This window comes from Dreissena polymorpha, chromosome 4 (genome assembly GCF_020536995.1).
Source record: "Dreissena polymorpha isolate Duluth1 chromosome 4, UMN_Dpol_1.0, whole genome shotgun sequence".
In the NCBI taxonomy this organism is placed as follows: domain Eukaryota; kingdom Metazoa; phylum Mollusca; class Bivalvia; order Myida; family Dreissenidae; genus Dreissena; species Dreissena polymorpha.
The window spans coordinates 6,837,371-6,856,486 of NC_068358.1; the positions used below are offsets into that span (position 1 = coordinate 6,837,371).

Consider the following 19,116-nt stretch of genomic DNA (forward strand, 5'->3'; position numbering starts at 1 on the left):
GAAACAGGGCTGACATGGTCATGCTTGGTGGGGGCGGGAGGACAACCAAGGGAAATCAAATAATGACAGTGGACGCATTAAAACAAAGCACTTTTGCACTATATACATCTAAGTCAAATCCACATTATTTAAAAAAATATAATGTGTGTACATACATTTTATATAATAAACAATTCACCCATGGCCCAAACTACAATAACACAAGAAAACAAATGCAAATATATAAAGCAAATAGTAAGTCAGTATTAAGATTGATGGAAGTTTAAATAGAATAAGGATTTCACCTTGCTTTCTTTTATATGTACTTTATTTGATTTTCATAGAAGTTAGAATTGTGTCAACAAAAACCCGGTAGACAGTAGGTTTACGGGCGAGAAGACTTGTCTGTGAAACTCTGTCGATTCATAATTGTTTTACTTTTGTTAAAAATTGAATACATGTAGTAATATGTTTGTGTATTATATTCCTTTTGATTTCAGTAAGTGCAAGAATCTGCTGGTATTTGATTTTTTCGAGTTGGTGACACTGGACAGCATTTTCTCATCATTTTGTATTGGCTCTTTTACTGCCGTAAGTTGTTAAATGAACGAAATGGAATGAGTGACAGAACACGTTTAACAGAAAAATAAGCTGACTAATATATAAGTAATTTGACTTATTAATTCAATCACACAATTTAGTTTCCGTTAAAAAAGCATAATTGAAAAATGTCAAACCTTGGCAAATTTTAAAACGAGGGGGAGATTAAGGCACGGCCGCACGCACGATTGCTCGCTCGCGCGCACGCACGCACACACACACGCGCGCACGCACGTACGTTTGCTTTGTGTGTGCTTGGTATGCTTTCATTGAACTAAAGATATAGGTAACGAGTTCACATGCACGCGAGCTAGACATAGTCGATTGCAATTGTACATAGATTTAATTGGGTTAAAACAATACTGAAATAGGCTAGCGTCGGTTATCATCACCCAGTTGCACGGAGAAGAATTCCACGTGTGCTTTTGAATTAAAATAGATTAAAATACGCAATTTCATATTAATTTTGATCTATTTACTTCTTCACGAAAGAACGGTGAGTTTTGTTGCGTCTTTCATCACTCGCAACAAAACGATGCATTTATTGAGCAGACTGAATACCAATAGTTGCGTCTCGTTTTTACGGGTATGTCTATGAGAAGCTTCGGTGATTGCACATAAACAGATTACTATATAAACGGATAAACAAGGTTACACATAATGTGAACAATACTAGTAAACAGATCTTACAACATGGACGACCAAAAACACTCCATGTATACACATTGTATATATATGCACATTACTGGACATATCGCAATGTATATACATGTTTTTAAACTTGGCCACTTATCTCTAAACCAACAGATTGTAGTGAAATTTTTATTACACTACATGCACTTTGATATTTGTTTTGGCTCTTGATCTGGATTATGTCAGATAAGCCAGAGTACGTGCGGGTCGTCAGTATAACTGTTATCATCTCATGTGGGTTACACACTCAAAGGAATTTGTACATACTTCTCTCGGTTGAAGGGACTTGTTCGTGGTATGGTAAAATGATGATACAAATAATTGTCATCGATTAAAACAGAATGTATAAATTGTTTGTATAAAACAACCGAAATTACACCCCTGACTAATTTTGTTAAATATATTGGTTCATTAATGGATATGGTATCGTTCTAAATTCGTAACATAAGTGTTTGTAATGCTTGTCCTCGAGAATACGTAAAATACGTGTATAAATGATATCAAGTTTGAACAAATCGTTGCTGCAAAGTTGCAAGCTAAAGATTGTGTGGCGCAGTTGCAGCGCTCACCAACTTTTGCTTCCAAAGTTTACGGGTTCGAAACCAAATGCAGGCATTTTTAGCTCGACTATTATATATGAAATATATATAGTGGAGCTATCCTACTTACCCCGGCGTCGGCGTTGCCGTTCCCGTTCCCGTGTCCGTTTGCGTTCAAATGTTAAAGTTTGCGTACTACCCCAAATATTTTCAATGTCCCTTGACATATTGCTTTCAAATTTTGCATACTTGTTTACCATCATGACCCTAACCTATAAACAAGAGCAGACAACTGTATCAAGCATTTTGGCAGAATTATGGCCCCTTTTATACTTAGAATATGCATATTATTGATAAATCTATGTTAAAGTTTGCGTACTACCCCAAATATTTCCTGTGTCCCTTGACATATTGCTTTCATATTTTGCATACTTGTTTACCATCATGACCCCAACCTATAAACAAGAGCAGACAACTGTATCAAGCATTTTGACAGAATGATGGCCCCTTTTATACTTAGATAATTGAGCATTTTGCTAAAATTGGCATAACTTCTTTATTTATGATCATATTTTATTAATACTTTGACAAAACAACACTTACCTGAATACCACAATGGATTCCACCCAAACAAAACTCCACGCCCCAACCCAGAATCCCTGCCCCCCCCCCACCCCCACCCCCCCCCCAAAAAAAAATAATATGTGTTTTCCTTTATTTTTATTTTTGAAAGATCATCTTATAAATGACCACATCCCACATTATACCCCCCTCTCACCCCCATACCCCCCAAAAATAATAATATTTGTTTTCTCTTTTTTTTTAAACATCGTCTAATAAATTACCCCACCCCACATTATACCCCCCTCTCAACCTCCCCCCCCCCCAAAAAAAAATATAAAAATTTGAAAGATCGTCTCATAAATTATTGAATATGAACGATTTCCCCATGATGGCTTATGTTATACTGTCAAGCACTCGAATAGTCGAGCGCGCTGTCCTCTGACAGCTCTTGTTTTGTTTAACGTTTACCCTGCAGCTATCATTATTTAAGAATATTACATAATTAATAGTAAACGTTTTTAATTACATGTCACTTTAAAGGACCTTCATTGATTTGATAATATTAGGAACATTAGTTGCTTCAGTCGTGGTTCGAACTATTTGTATTTATGCAAATTGAACTGCTATCTCGTTTGGTCATGTATACAGCTATATTTATGATTGCATTCAACCCTTTCCGTAAAATAAAATCCCTTGAACGAAAGAGGCCCATATCCATTTCTAATGAAAATACAGGCGAGTCATCCCGGGAGGGGGGGGGGTAACTTCCTATATACGGGTATATAGGGGTGTGCCGATTTTATGGGGTGTGTTTTTCGACTAAAATTATAGATAAGGGTATGATTTTGAGCATCTAAGTATAGATATGTGTATTGAAATAAGAAATTTGCTTGTATATAAATGCATATAGATTTGAAAGTATCAGTATCAAAATGGGTATGATAAATGTCATTCTTGTATATAAATGGGTATCAAAAAGTAAATTTCAGTAGCGGGGAAGATATAATAGCAAATTCAATAAGTATACTGTTTTGATATGAAATAGATTAAAATTCTAGTATGAAATGTGTCCACTTTATCAAATTCTAGTATTTAAATGGGTCCAGTTTATCAAACTTCTTATATTGAAACGGGTCCTATTTCTCAACGGTGTCGTATACAAATGGATATGCTTTTTAAAAAATCTTGTATCGAAATGGGTCAACCTTATCAGAGTTCCAGTATAAAAATGGGTCACATTTCGGAAGTCTCAGCGGGACACCCCTACCCTAAAATTTGGGAAGTTATCCCCCCCCCCCCGGGCGAGCCATAATCATACTTTATGACCCTTGCAAAACGGACCTTGAATATACGTAACTATTCCATACTATTATTGGATTCAACGGCTGCAACGTTAAGTTGTTATTTTTTGTACAATTTATTCAGTAAAAATTACTGGATTGTTTTAACAATAAAACATACGAGGCTTTTCCATTTTCGCAGAAGAAGGACGCCTTTTTCGTATTCAGTCAAACCGTATGTTTAGTGATTTGTAACCGCTGACTCTTCGGTGGAGATTTTTCGGGTAGTGTACACGTTTTGGAGATAACATATTATTACTCAGATAGATGATACCGTGGATTTTTGTTAAAACCAGAACAATATAATCCGTATTAACATAACCACTGGGAAAGGTGGAAAATAATCAAGAAAAATTAGGTAAGGAAGTATTTTAAACATTAGCTAGACATTATATTTCGTATACTACACAATTCTAATATTTGTTTTTATTGCAAAATAAGTACAGGTTACTGAGATTTTACAGAGTTTGATTTTTCATAAAGAAAAATGAGTAGGGCTTTGATCAACATTACAATATAAACGTGTATAAAGCTTCTTTTTATGCCAGTCACCTAGTCAATATAAATTGCCGCCTAAGAGTCTTTTGATGATTTTTGCTTTGGCAGACTCTTGGCGTCAATAGTCCACTCTATCTTTTTAATAGCGAGAGTTTTCCTTCTTTGTCTATATTGATGCGCAAGGAATTTGGTGCGCAACATTCAAGCCCCGATATCAGACAGTTAATATCAACGGATTGCAATAATATTTACATACCTGTGTAGATAATTCATTTCTCAATAATGTTCCGCAAGAATTATGTAATGACTCTTTCAATTTTGCACGCCTGACCAATTTAAATCAACACACTACTCACATTTTCAATTCCAATCGCTGTGCCCGCTGCAGTGCTCCAGCCAGCTTTTCAAAATAGAGGGGAGCTTCCCCAAAAAGGGCACATTTCACGCGTAATTTTGGAAAATAGGGCATTTGGTTATAAATATACTTAAGTATATACTTTGGTTGTACTATATACTTATTAATTGTAAACATTAGTGCATTGGATTACTTCACCAATTGTATGCTTTTCCTCATTTTATGTAATGAAATTACAATAAATATATTACTATCTACATTGGCGCTAAGGAAAACAACTTAGTAGCCAATTTCCTAACCGACTTGGGCTAGCATCAGACTTCACACATTAGAGATATGATGATATCATATTTCTTTCCGGTGTGGGGGTGGGGTAATTTTGATGTTTTTTTGTCACCTATCATCATTGAACTGCATGTTAATCTTTCAGGTTCCAGTTTTTAGCATCAGTGGCCTTTTAGAAGAAAAGAAAATAAAGAAATAATTAAATAAATTCAGGGATTTCACTGGGTCCAAAAAAAATGTTGTGACTGTCACTACTTAAATTCGTTGCTTTAAATAACTTCTAGCCAATGTTTGTCCACAAAAATAATATTAATTAAAACAAAAATCTATATTGACAAATTTTTAGTCTAAACAATGATCAGTGCCACCATGAAGTAGCATCCAGTCTGGAGATTAAAATGAAACTTTGTTATTGTTAATAATAGGATATATTTATTTCACAACATGTTATTTGAACTAATGTCAACAACGTTAACAGTTTTGTAGGGTCGCGAAAATATATGACAATATCAACATTACATTTTACTTGCAGAGTGATAAATCCTCCTTCCAAAAAAGTTCTTTATTTGTTGAAATAACAACTGTCTGCCCCATTCATGTTAAAATTCATCATGATTGAGGACAGACAGTGTTTTAAAGTTCAGAAATGAAATCCGAACACAAATAATATGTTTTCCATGCGGTAATTTCTGACTAAAAATTTACCGCATATTCGCATTAAAACAAGATGATTAATTTTCAAATGCTTATAGGTATTTTGAATTAAAAATCACTATTTTTTTGCAAGCAAAAAATATAGCCAAAGAATTCAGAAGTTTAAAAAAAAAATCAATAGTGCTGAGTTTTATTTCATTTGAGTGTGATTGTGCCTAACCAAGCGTGACCATAGAGATAATCTTTCACAGCATGTTACTATCGTCTGCAACAAAAGGCTAATTAGTGATCTGATAACAAACCATGGCCTTGGGGCTTGTTTGTTCACAATGTGTAAACTTAATACACCCCAGGCAGTCTGTGTATTCATGTCATGTTTCTGGCGGCCTGAAAGCAGGAATTTAGAGATGAAAAGGGCATTTGACAGAAAAATAGAGGGGCGCTTTTTAAGTGGGCAAATTTTAGAGGGGCGCAGCGCCCCTCTATTTATTGCTAGCTGGAGCACTGCCGCTGTATACGGCAGGTAGATTTTAATCGATAACGCAGCCTATTACACCGTAATGCCTTCTTCTGATTGGTTGATATTTAAATATTTCATAACATGGCGAGAGGTCAGTGATTATATTGCGATTTAAGCAGAAGTTTAACTGAAACAAATTATGCCTTTTAACTTCAAATCGACGCTATTTGAGGTAAAAATGGACTAATTAACTAAAACTTTATGAGTTGGTAATGTTTTTTTTGCAATTTTAAGCATAATGATATAATAGTATTGTATATATTTTTCGTTATGGTTTTTGCAGACCAGAGTTTCAGCGTTCAGATTTATTCTGAACGCGAATTATTTCAGCTACCAGTCACCATGTATCCTTTACTCTCGGTCCTCGTAGCATCGTGCCTTAAACGAAAAACCTTCAAAAAGTGCTGGAAAATTAATGATGTTATTTTTTTCAATTTTTAGAAGTTGTAATTTATTTGATGGTTATCCATGACTATAAGGACGATCATTCTCATGATTTCCCGTGTTCGTTGGAAAGTTGGTCATGTCTATTCCAGGGGAATGCTATGATTTTTAATTACGTAACACACAATTATGTTAGTTTGTTTATGGATGAATAGTAGCTTTATCAAATGTTTTATATGCTGCTTATTTTTGAACAAAATGTAAAAACTAATTTTCTTAACACCCTTGACATATCCGTTTAAGTCTCAAAAAAGCTTAATACAGGTATTGATTGATGCATTTTTTAAGTAAAAAACCTGATTCAAGTGTTGCACACTGTACCTGAAATTCGCCCTAATTTTTACTCTGAAATAGACTGTCACCAACTTTTTTACTCAGAGTTATTCAAATGAATGATTTAATACTGACTTCCACAAAGAGCATATGCATTTGTTGAATGCAGCATCTTGTTACATGTGTAATGTAATATTTTCGCACAAGCCCTACATTACACTCCACGCGTTTTCCCCAAAAAACGCGCTACCCCCGCGGGTTTTTTCTGCTAGCGAGTGTTCACGCGGCGTTGAGAGAGCGAGGTGAACTCGATAAAACGCTCAGCGTTACGCCGCGTTCGCTAATTCCCGCGGCGTGTATTACTTTAGCCTAGTCGGTAAATGCAGACAATTTCCGTTCTTATCAGTGACCGCCGCGCAACGCGGCGTTAGCAGTGTGCTACTGGGCATGCCAAAAATAAAAACATTGTTATAATAAATTGTTTAAATACTGTATTACATGTATTAAAAGATAATTGTATAGAAAATTAATACGTATACAAATTATGTTTTTTAATTCACAGGTACGTCTACAATATGAATGAATATAAGACATTTGACAAATTAATATTTAAATCATAACACATATAAGACAAGAATAAATGTTACGTAAAGTTTCCAAATGAGAATAATAACTAGTAATCCGAAACACATTACGATTTTTAATGTTAACACGACGTTTACAAATGCTTCCAATATACAGTCATCATGTATATTTCCCGACAAAAGCGCGCGAAAATTATGCTGCAATGTACAAGGTATACTCCTGCAAAGCGTGCGTGCATTGATTTTTTTTATACAAACTTTATAGGGCAGAGAACATTGAATTTGGTTGATTTCGGTTAAAAGTTTCTTTGGTATTTTTTAACAAAATTATATCGCAAATAAGTTGATATTTCCTCCAAAATAATTTCAATTCATACACGCCGAATCTTTATCGTTACGGTATTTTAGTAGAGTAATTATTTTAACAGTAATTGTACTATAAACTGATTAAAGAAGACATCTGGGCGGAACTGGATTTTAAGTGTTTGACGTAACGAAAACACGCAAAGCTTGTCTACTGACCTATTGTGTAGACTGCTGTTTGCGGTGTTTTGACAAAAGGGATTAACATGTGTGAATGTCACTCTGCCGATTTGGTCCATAATTACTGGTAAACATTGTTTTGAATGTCGACGCAACAAGAATACAACTGTGAATATTAAATGCAACTATCAACTCAATAGTTACCACCTTCTCTTAGCAATCAATGGAATAACCTAACTTCAAAGAGAAAATAAATGCCTTTGCGAGCAGAGAATTGACTTTGTTCCGACAATTTAAACCATTCCTCATGCATTCGTTGAACGTGTTTACTTGAGTAAGTTATGCCTTTAGACAGGAAGCGGCTTTTCTTTGATTACATCAAACTGTCAATTCACACAGATTTGCGAGATTTTTAGGGTCCTTGGTCATTTGTTTACATGTTCAGTATAGAAAATCACCTGCTTACGTGAAAACTTTGGATTAAATTATCAAAATAAAAACAATGTTGCAAACTGTGTTTATATTAATTGGTAAGTATTAGTTAAAAGACGACGTTTTGTTTGTTGTAAATCAACGAGTTTTCTATACAACAACAACTACTTCTACAACCACGTCGGGATCGATCTACATGTATCTTGGTAGTTTTTTTTAATTGTAAATATTATACTACATGTACATGTATGTACTTGTAATAATTTATTTGAAAATCAGGAAGTCAAACAAAATTAAATTGATCGTTATCTCGTAAAACGCGGAGTTTCCCCCGCGTTGCCAACGCCGAGGGCCGCCGCGTCGGTTTATCAGTTTTGCCGATCGTTAACCGCCGCGTCCAAAATCATGCAAACGCCGCGTCTGGCGGGATTTTCTTAATCTCCCTCCAGGTCAATCACCGCGGAGTATGGAGGGAAATTGGGGAAAACGCGTGGAGTGTACTGTACATTCTAATAATCAAATCATTGTTTGAAATAACTACTTCTTTGTCTATTGAATAGTAACATGATCTTGGTCGCTACTTATGCACACAGAAAACACGCTTTTTGCATTAATATTAAAAAAACAAAAACATTCCTGTAACACATCTTCTTGCAAATATAATAAGTTTCTTTTTGGTTTGAAATTAGTAAATGTTTAGTCATACGCTAAGTTGAAACATTGATTTTTTTAACATTCTGTTGTAAAATCTGAACTTGCAATTTGTGAAGGTTTGAACATAAATATATGTAGGAAAATATGCTGTAGGAATCTAACACTAAACAATGTGAGGGCAGACTATCCTGACCTCAAATACATAGGAGTAGTCCTGGGTATGAGAAATAAGGCTTTTGAAGGGTAGGCTTTTTCATCCAGATTCTGCTTGAATAAAAAGCAAATTGTATTTACCTCTTTTGTATTTACTTCAGAAAACATTATGGGTAAACACAAGAGAAAACATCAAGAGAGTTCCAAAGACGAGGTGTATGTAGAGAGGTTCAACCAAGAGCTACAACAAAAATGTTCAGATATGCCTGTAACCAATGATCCATCACCAGAACACAAACACAAAAAGAAGGTGAAGAAAGATTTGGACCAAAAAGACTATGAGGTGTGTACAGTTTCCAATCTTATAGAAAATGTTAACGATTTTGACGATAAAAATAAGAAGAAGAAAAAGGCAAAAAAGAGAAGAAGGGAAGAGCAAACTGATGATGCTTCAACAACCCCATCATTGAATATCGAAGATTCGATTATGATGGCTGGTCAAGAAGAGGAGGGTATTGTTAAGAAGAAAAAAAAGAAAAGGAAACAGAGAGGCAATGAAACTGTAAATGGAATTGAGATAAATGAAAGAAATATGGATGAAAAACAAACATGTGTAGCAGATGTCAGTGGTGAAGCAACTGATGAAAGGAAAAAGAAGAAAACAAAGAGAAAGAAGAAAAAGAGAACTGATGATGAGTCAAATGAAAAACAACGCAAAACTCAGTTTGAAAGTCATGTATATTGTAATGCAAAAACTGTGTCATCAAATGAAGATAGAAATCACTTAAACACAAGTTGCAATTTAGCTTCAGCCACAACTGTTGGTCAGTGGGGATCTGCGGAATTTGAAGACAACAGCAGACAGAATAAGTTCTTTAGACTGCTAGGAGGACTAAAGAATAAAGATTCAGCAGTGGGGATACAGAGCAAGTTTCAACTTGGAAAGAATAGTATTCAATCAGGTGGTGGCAAAGCAATGAACAGAACACAGCAGGAAACATATGCCAAAACATTAGAAACAGATTTTCAGAAGGCTTTAACTTGTAATGTCAACAGAGGTATTGGACTTGGTTTTGCAAAACCAGCGTCTGAAGGAAAGAAATTTCACATTGATGTTTATCAATCCAAATCAATAAAATTTGATGATTAAATTTAGGCATTAATATACCAACTTGTAAGGGAAATCTATTGTCTGACTTATTATCCATCACTACCAAAATGTTTAGTAACAAGTATATTGGTTAAATAGGTAAAAAATCTGGATAGGCATAACATGTACACGTATTAAATTAAGGAACAATTACCATATCTTTCTGGGCATATCTCAATATTTGATTTAATAAAACTAGTATATTGCTAGTAATTGACACTAAAGTGTGTTAAAATTAATAACTGGCAGTCTGCTATCTTAGACCTATAATGTCTCTGCAAAGATGGATAATTAATCAAATCATGTCTGCAAGAGCAGAGTTATGGTCCTTAGATTATTTTAAGCATGTTCATGTATCAGCTTCTAAATAGATGAAAACTGATTTACTCTAAAGTGTGATTACTAACAGCAGGACTGTCATTGTGACTGTCATTAACACCTGCAGGAATGAAGATTTTCATTAAATTTGCCTTTTAGGGAGATGCTTAGTGCTGTCATCTCTTAAAGTTTGTCCAAACTTTTTTTAGCTTTACAAATACATGTACATGTATTTTGAAATTCAAATATAAACCATATTTTAAATTTGATATTTTTAATGCATAAACTTCATGATGTATGGTCAATAATTTAATATCATTGTTATAAGCTAAGAGATACAACCTCATCTTATATCAAACTGGTGGATTGATGATTGATTCCATAATGTTCAAGTCGCCTTCATCTCCCATTATCATGTCTGTTTTACGCCTACTGACAAACTCTGATATTGCCATCACAAACATGTAATTATGAATTGAATATTCAATGAATTTGATACAGACCCAAGCCAGTAAAACTGTATAAATACTGGAAATAAGAGGTTTTCACAAACATGGATAAATTGTTGTTGAAGTATGAAATTGCGAGCACATAGGTATGTTTTTTGACACATTTGTAGTCCCTTAGAAAGTAACATTGAATTATGCCCCCCTTCGAAGAAGAGGGGGGTATATTGTTTTGCTCATGTCGGTCTGTCTGTCCGTCCATCAGATGGTTTCCGGATGATAACTCAAGAACACTTAGGCCTAGGAACATGAAACTTCATAGGTACATTGACCCCAATTGATTTTCAGGTCACAAGGTCAAGGTCACAGTGACTCAAAATAGTAAAATGGTTTCCGGATGATAACTCAAGAATGCTTAGGCCTAGGATCATAAAACTATATAGGTACTTAAAACCGTACTTTGATCATGACTGGCAGATGACCCATATTGATCTTCAGGTCACTAGGTCAAAGGTCAAGGTCACAGTGATTTGTAATAGTAAAATGGTTTCCGGATGATATCTCAAAAATGCTTATGCCGAGGATCATGAAACTTCATAGAAACATTGATCATGACTGGCAAATGACCCCTATTGATGTTCAGGTCAATAGGACAAAGGTCAAGGTCACAGTGACTCGAAATGGTAAAATGGTTTCCGGATGATAACTCAAGAATGCTTACACCAAGGATCATAAAACTTCATAGGTACATTGATCATGACTGGCAGATGACCCCTTTTAATTTTCAGATCACTTGGTCAAAGTGACTCAAAACAGTAAAATGGTTTCCTGATGATAACTCAAGAATTATTAGGTCAAGGATCATGAAACTTCATAGGTACATTGATCAAGACTGGCAGATGACCCCTATTGATTTTCAGTTACTAGGTCAAAGGTCAAGGTCACAGTGACAAAAACAATATTCACACAATGGCTGACAGCCCATATGGGCGGCATGCATGTTTTACAAATAGCCCTTGTTAAATACCTTTCTTACTAAATTCAAGTTTTACAGGCTTCATGTCCAACCCTTAATTAGTTATTGATGAGCAGCAAATAGCATAAAACCTGAACAGACTGCCAGGTACTTGCTGGCTGTTCTGGTTTTATGCTGGTTGCAAAAGCAATTTTAACTTTGCTTCCTATGGAGCGAAGGTTTAAGAAAAACAGAACTGCAATCACGAGGCCCATGCATTTTTAAAATATAATCAATGGGCACTAAGTCCTTCATAAAGAAGGCAACCATGAAACCTTGACAATATTTGATTAGGCACTTTGAGATAATTATTCCAGAAGTCTTATGAAAGTTGTATATATATATATACAGTTAAACATTGCCTATTGACTATCATAAAAACTGCTTCAATTTAACATAACATCATAAGTATAACAAACTCTTTAATCTGACACAATGTTTTATTTGACATTCACAAGAGAAAAACCAAATATACAAAAGCGTACATGCTGTATTTGTTTAAAATTCTTGAAGGTGTTGTTCTTCTGCTTTAAAATTTGAATAATACATTGATCTTATTCCATGTGTAGCTTCTGTCTAAAGTTGCAATCATTAACAGAGAAGTTTAAAATTATTTTTAAACTTTATCGCAAAAAAACCCACCTCATTTTTTATGAAAGTATTCAAATGCGCCAGTTACATAAAAAGTAGCACATATAAAATAATAATAAACTATCTAACAAAAACTTTGTAAAATAACAAATTTTATCCTGCCTCTGTTGCAAACATTGACCAAATAAAGCAGGGTCGGATAAACTAGTTGATATCCGGCAGTACATCACATGACTATGATCTAACCTAAAGTATGTATTCTTACGCGCCGATGTTCTAATATTTGAATGTTATCGTTATATTATTTATATCATCCTTTTTTCTTCTTTAAAATATATCATTGAACCAGCTTTCCGTATTTATCATTTTCATTTACTTGATTATGCTATTTATGACGTATCTAGTGTGACGTCATTTCTCAGACAAAACATTCTATCTAGTTTTCTCAGGATTCTAGTGACAACAATTTTGACGTGGTGGTTTTAACACTAAACAGTATTAAATTTTTTTTTTTTAAAGCATTGACCGAATCATAAACGTATTTTCGGATTGTGTGTTTGTCATTCCTAACTTTGATAGGAATAAAATAATTCGCTACCATAGGATTACGATTTTGTAAATCGGGTTTTGGGTCAGAATGGTTAGCATTCGATACCTGAAGAAATAGTGTGGTTTAAAATACATTTCGATACTTGAGATGGAAAAACAGAAATGGATTTCGACAAAGGGATGGAAGAACAGAAAACGGATATGTAGATGTATATCGTTGTAAATGTATTGTTATAAGCAATGGATTAAAGTTGTCATTAATGTAAATAAAATTTGGTTTTTGTTTTGCTTTTATTTTTTTACCAAGAAAAATATCACATTCTCAATTCGTTTTTTTCCCCCCTCATACTTTCAATAGGAAAGTATTAAAAAGAACAGTTTAATGTGGAACTATTTTTACGTGACACAATCGGTAGTTATTCGGTCGTCATGAATGTAGGAGGCCCGACAATAATAATTATATGTTTATGTCAATTGTCTTTGATAAAATGTGTCAACGGCATGAAGCAGGATAATCGAATGCATGGTTGGTGCCGAGATGGAGAAAGTTTATCCGGTTCGGCCCGAAAAAGAAAAATAGGGCTCGCTAAAGATCGCCCTATTTTCTTTTTCTAAGCCTCACCGGATAAACTTTCTCCATCTCGGCACCAACCAATATTCTCTATACTTTGATAAGTTTGTATTCAACTCTTCCAAACAGCAATTGCATTCCATACGTAACTGAACATGAAGTGTACACCGGTATTTACTTATTATATACAAGTTGGAATTCAGTTCTAAGTAAATAACAAAAGTTTCAACACATTTATGGTAACACACATATAATAAAAATAAAACAGAAATAAGAAAAAACACAAAGTAACAGGTAAACTTGATAATTAAACAATTATTGGAGGTAAAACCTGTGTGATCATGCACCAATATGATCCGAGATTCACCACTTAAGCAATGTTGTGTAAACATAAAATCGATGATCTCAACAGGGCAGTAATTATCATAAATGCCAAGTCTCAGATAATAAATTGGTTTATACAATGTATATTATATGTATCAGTATTTACTGAAGATGTGATTCATACTGTGATACCAACATCAGTTTAAGGGACCTTGTAACAGATTTTGGCAAAGAACTTTGTCATTAAATTCCTTTAAATTTGCTAAATGTAAACATTTGAAATAAATAGCTAAGTTCAAAAACAAGTATAACATTTAAAAAGAAAAAATTTAACCCATAACTGGGCTCAACCTCTGACCCTTGGAGTAAAAGTCCCTCTGACCCTAGGAGTAAAAGTCAAGCACTTAAACTACTCGGCCATCCGGTGATATGTGTATTTTATCAATTATATAAGCAATCCTTGTAATGGCAAACAATATAAAGAGCAAAATTATTCAATTGTTTCACGTTTGAAACACCTGATAATTTTCAGGTTTTTAAATCGTCAAAAATGCATATAATGGATATTTTAGAGAACGGTAAATGTTTACCAAAACATGAAAAGGTCCCATTTAAAGCTGACAAGTGGCATCACTGGGAAGTGCCCAGTCCGGAGTATTTTTTATTGTTAAGTAATACATGTACTTGACAAAATTTGGAGATTTCAATTTGACAAGTTGATTTGGCATCTGAGCCACATTATGTGAAAATGGGTCTAATGCCAGATGCAAACAGGAGATACCCTGTTAGCAAATTAAACCATAATATCCTTGCATCACTTTATAGCGCACTGCGCTGTTGTGCATGCTCGTCTGGACTACATCGCTCGCATAATGCATAATGTATCACGAAAATTTTAAGAAAATTACAATCAAGTTAATATTTTCTAATAATTATCATTCTCGAACCCTTAACTATAATGGCAAGAAAGAAGATTGTCAAAATGGAAACAAAAAATGGTTTGTAAATAATATCATCGCCTATTCATACTGATGATATGACTTTCCTAAATGTGACAGTCATAACTAGAGAAGAGTTCTTTGCTATGTCAAATTCTTGAGTAAATACCTCTTATAAACAAAGAGAAGTTTACACTTAAACTTTAATGTTAATTAAGATGTAGAAATAAAACCGCCTGACTCCTGTTTCATGGAACAGTCGTTGGACAAAGCAAAAATTCTAAAATTCACAAGAATAACTGCTATTAGTAATGGTGATCTTGCCCCACTTGTCTAATTTACAATTTTTAGTGAGGTCACTTATATATAAACATAAACAAATTCTGCGTAATGTTAATTTAAATATTGTGTCATGGTTGACAGTAATTCAATGATTTTTCTCATTGACAGATTGTTGATCATTTCATTATACAACTGCTTTATCATTTAACCAAAAAAAAGGCCCTCAGACATTAAAAAACTGCTCTACCCCCTGTCAGCAATGTTAAACATGGCACACATTTCCTACTTGGTCATGACATTTACACAAATGCTTCGAGCAAGTTTCATTGATTAGATTGAGCTCAGGGGAGATAACTACTCTTTATTCTAATGTGTATACATTTTGAAATACAAATATATGAAGTTAACATGATATGGTCATTATCACACATGAGTTAAAACACGTAAGAATAGCTTATAATGATAATATGAGTCAAAATTTTGACCATCCTTGTACCGGTAGTTGTTTCCTTGATTTAAAATGATTCCGTGATTCCCACAATATCTTGTTTTTGCAACTTGATAATGTTTGTCTGTAAATCACTGATTTATTATATTATATCATGCAAAGTACAAATAAAAGAAACCTTTGGATATTGATTTGAATGCTGATTTTGTTGTTGCAAGTTATAACAATATTAACAACTGTGGTCTAAACTATAAAACATTGTTCAAACAGCACAAACTTTGATTCAAGTGTTAGACTGTGATGCTCATTTCTTTCTAGCCTGTGCAACATTAAGCTTATAGTAGAATCCTTGCTGCTTCATGAGCTCAGAATGTTTGCCTTCCTCTGTGACGACACCGTGTCTTATCACGCAGATCTTGTCCGCATTCTGTATAGTGGACAGGCGGTGCGCTATCACGATACTTGTGCGTCCTTCCCGGGCACGATCTAGCGCCTCCTGCACCACCTGACATATAATTATAAAGTTAAGGTTTATACAAGTAAAATACCCACCCCATACTTTTTTATGATAACAGTTTAGGGCAAAAAGTGTTTACATGTAAGAACAATATGCACCCCATACTTTTGTACGTTGCAATTGAGGGCAGTTAGTGTTTATTAAACCTTAACCAATCAGATACACGAACAGCTTAAAACCTAAATAGACTGAGAGTTACTATCCGTCTGTTCAGGTGTATTGCTGGTTGAATATAGCCATTTTCATTTTGCTTCTCAGCAGTAAAGGGTTATGGCAGGAATCGAGTAAAAAATGAACTACCGTACATTCGCGGCCATAAGTCTACCTCGGCCATAAGTCGAGGGGTATAATGTGGCTAGAAAAACTTGGTTTTTTGCCTTGACTCTGCCATAAGTCGGGGGGTAAATTTCCTTTATCTCGGACATGTTTAAGTGACGTTTTAGTCATGGTTCTGAGGGCTTCTGTACCGGCAGTTGACATTTTTTGGGATATTAATAATAAGAATATATTTAAAACGAAACATTCAACGTTTCAATGATTTATTATAACGAAAAATATATTTTATTGTTCAAAATCATAATAACATATCATTGATTATTTCGAACTTAATATATATTTCACAAATCAAAATTAGTATCCCATTTAACGTAATAACTTTCAGTGTTTATATTATGAGCAGATATTTTTGTATTCAAATGTTAGTGCTATTGATGTGAAAAAACGGTAAAATCTTGAACGCAGAAATTCATTATATGGTAAAAATAATTGTAACTTGCTCTCAAATAATCAACAACGCTTTCGCCATTATGCGTGAAACACGTGAATTTACCAACACTCGCACCGCTCGCTATTCGACTGTTATATACATATTCGTAAATCACGAGATACCCGAGGAATAATTTTTGCATTCTGGAAAAACGTCTTATCTGATAATACTAAGCAGATGATCCAAAGTAATTGTGTTTTTGATATGTCCACTTACACTTTTTAATAATTCAGGGTGAGTGCGTTATATTATTATAATCATTCAATGAATGAAATCTTTAATCAGATAAGATCTATTTATTTACGAAACGATTATGCATAAATTGTGGGACAGTTGTGAATAAATCAACGAAACCACACCTTCATCCAATCAAAAAATATACCATGTGAAGTTGAACAATAGCGATTGGTTAAAGGCGTATCCAACGATCAAGTAATTATTTTTGATTGGTCAGAAGTAGTTTGTAGCAGAACCGTTGTGCATATCATTAACGGATAACTATTTTAGGCGTGACGCAATATAGACAAATGATCGAAAGGATGCCAACACTATACTTTACACTTTGATCTTAGTCAAAGGCCGAGAAGCGATAATTGGTGGCATAAAGACACCTGCAACTGTTGACAGTTTGTATTTACACGGATTAACTTTAAATGGGTACAAGTGTCAGCCGTCGATTTACTATTGTTCTTAGCAGACAGCGGGCGATGTATCAATAGACAAATTGCTATGTATAATTTTCACCACTTTACCGTATGTCACAAATGTTTAATATTTTCGAAGTTATTTTTACATGTTTTTATTTGGACTTATTACGAAGATTAATGAATTAAAAACCAATGTAAACATGAATATTTTGTTATCGGCGGACATATAAGTAAAAGACGAGTCGGCCTTCCCGTAAACAGTCATCATTCCTCCGCTTCAGAGATTTATTACTTTAAAAAAAAAGGTACAGAAATATGTTTTTTTATTTTTTTTATTTAGTACCTCATCCATAAGTCGAGTTGACTTTTTAAGTCAATTTTGGCATCGTTTTTAGGTCGACTTATGGCTGCAAATTTACGGTACTCAATAATTTTTATTCAAGTTTACACAAAGGTTCCAAATTGATTACTTTCCATACTAAATATAAAGAAATGATTTTGATCATAATGTAAATATGTAATTAAACATTTTATCTTCTCCTTATTATAATTTGTCAAATTGATTTTTTTTCACAATCTTGCTTATCAGATTATTTTTTATAAAGCTTGCATATGTTAAAGCAAACAAATGAAGACTTACACCAGTACTGTGTTACCAGTATATCATGAAGGTACATGCAAAAACTATTCACTTTATTTAATACTAGTACTAACTGATTATGAAAGTCATAAAACCTGTAGCTGTAGCTATGTAACTAACTATAACTATTCATTCACAAGCTACATATTATACAAGTATTCTTAACCCTTTGCATGCTGGGAAATTTGTCGCCTGCTAAAATGTCGTCTGCAGAATTTCTAAAATTAGCATTTTCTTCGATTTTTTTCAAAGAATACTATCAGAATAGCAAACAGTTTGGATCCTGATGAGACACCACGTTCTGTGGCGTCTCATCTGGATCCAAACTGTTTGCAAAGGCCTTCAAAATTCGGTTCCAGCACTAAAAGAGTTAATCTATAACCCTACCTTCTCGCTTTCTGTATCAAGCGCTGATGTGGCCTCATCTAGTAGAAGTATCTTTGGATTTCGCACGAGTGCACGTGCAATGGCCACACGCTGTTTCTGACCACCGCTCAGCTGGCCCCCTTTCTCACCTACGCTCGTGTTGTAGCCCTGTTATGTTATACAGATAATTCCTGTTATTGGAAAGAATCTGTTGCCCAAAATAATCAACCAAAAAACATTAACTATATGCGCATCAACAATACATTGGCTTTTTTTCTTTAATTAATAATCAGTTTATTTGCTCAATTTAAATCATTTTAGTTGAATAACATTTTGTTAAGACATTTATTGGTACCTCGTTTCTGGTACTGAAAGTTTCAAACTTAATCTTAACTGTAACTAAACTTGAAATTTCTATTAACTTCCAAAGAATAACTTCATATAATAATTCAAACAAATTCTAATAAAAAATAATGAATAATCATGATTCAAACATAT

At 34.1% G+C, this 19,116-nt stretch overlaps 2 protein-coding genes across 3 annotated transcripts in view; one reads left to right on the top strand and one right to left on the bottom strand.

Moving 5' to 3' along the window:
• The first annotated feature begins 3,906 nt into the window (after positions 1–3,906).
• Positions 3,907–10,234, top strand: LOC127876260 (lysine-rich nucleolar protein 1-like). 2 transcript variants are annotated; one of them, XM_052421345.1, is made up of 2 exons: positions 3,907–4,073; positions 9,212–10,234. In XM_052421345.1, the coding sequence occupies exon 2, from the start codon at positions 9,220–9,222 to the stop codon at positions 10,198–10,200; it is 981 nt and encodes a 326-aa protein (XP_052277305.1). In that variant the 5' UTR covers positions 3,907–4,073; positions 9,212–9,219; the 3' UTR covers positions 10,201–10,234. The 2 variants fall into 2 exon arrangements, with proteins under 2 accessions (XP_052277305.1, XP_052277306.1); XM_052421346.1 differs by lacking the exon at positions 3,907–4,073 and adding an exon at positions 6,102–6,199.
• A 2,762-nt stretch (positions 10,235–12,996) lies between these two features.
• Positions 12,997–19,116, bottom strand: part of LOC127876259 (phosphatidylcholine translocator ABCB4-like) — a 53,712-nt gene continuing 47,592 nt past the window's right edge. Inside the window, 2 exon segments of the mRNA XM_052421344.1 lie at positions 12,997–16,187; positions 18,640–18,786. Of these exon segments, the coding sequence (XP_052277304.1) occupies positions 15,987–16,187; positions 18,640–18,786 (348 nt within the window). The 3' untranslated portion in view covers positions 12,997–15,986.

Coding starts and splice junctions, on each gene's coding strand:
- LOC127876260 (XM_052421345.1), top strand. CDS start 9,220: ATGGGTAAACACAAGAGAAAACATCAAGAGAGTTCCAAAGACGAGGTG.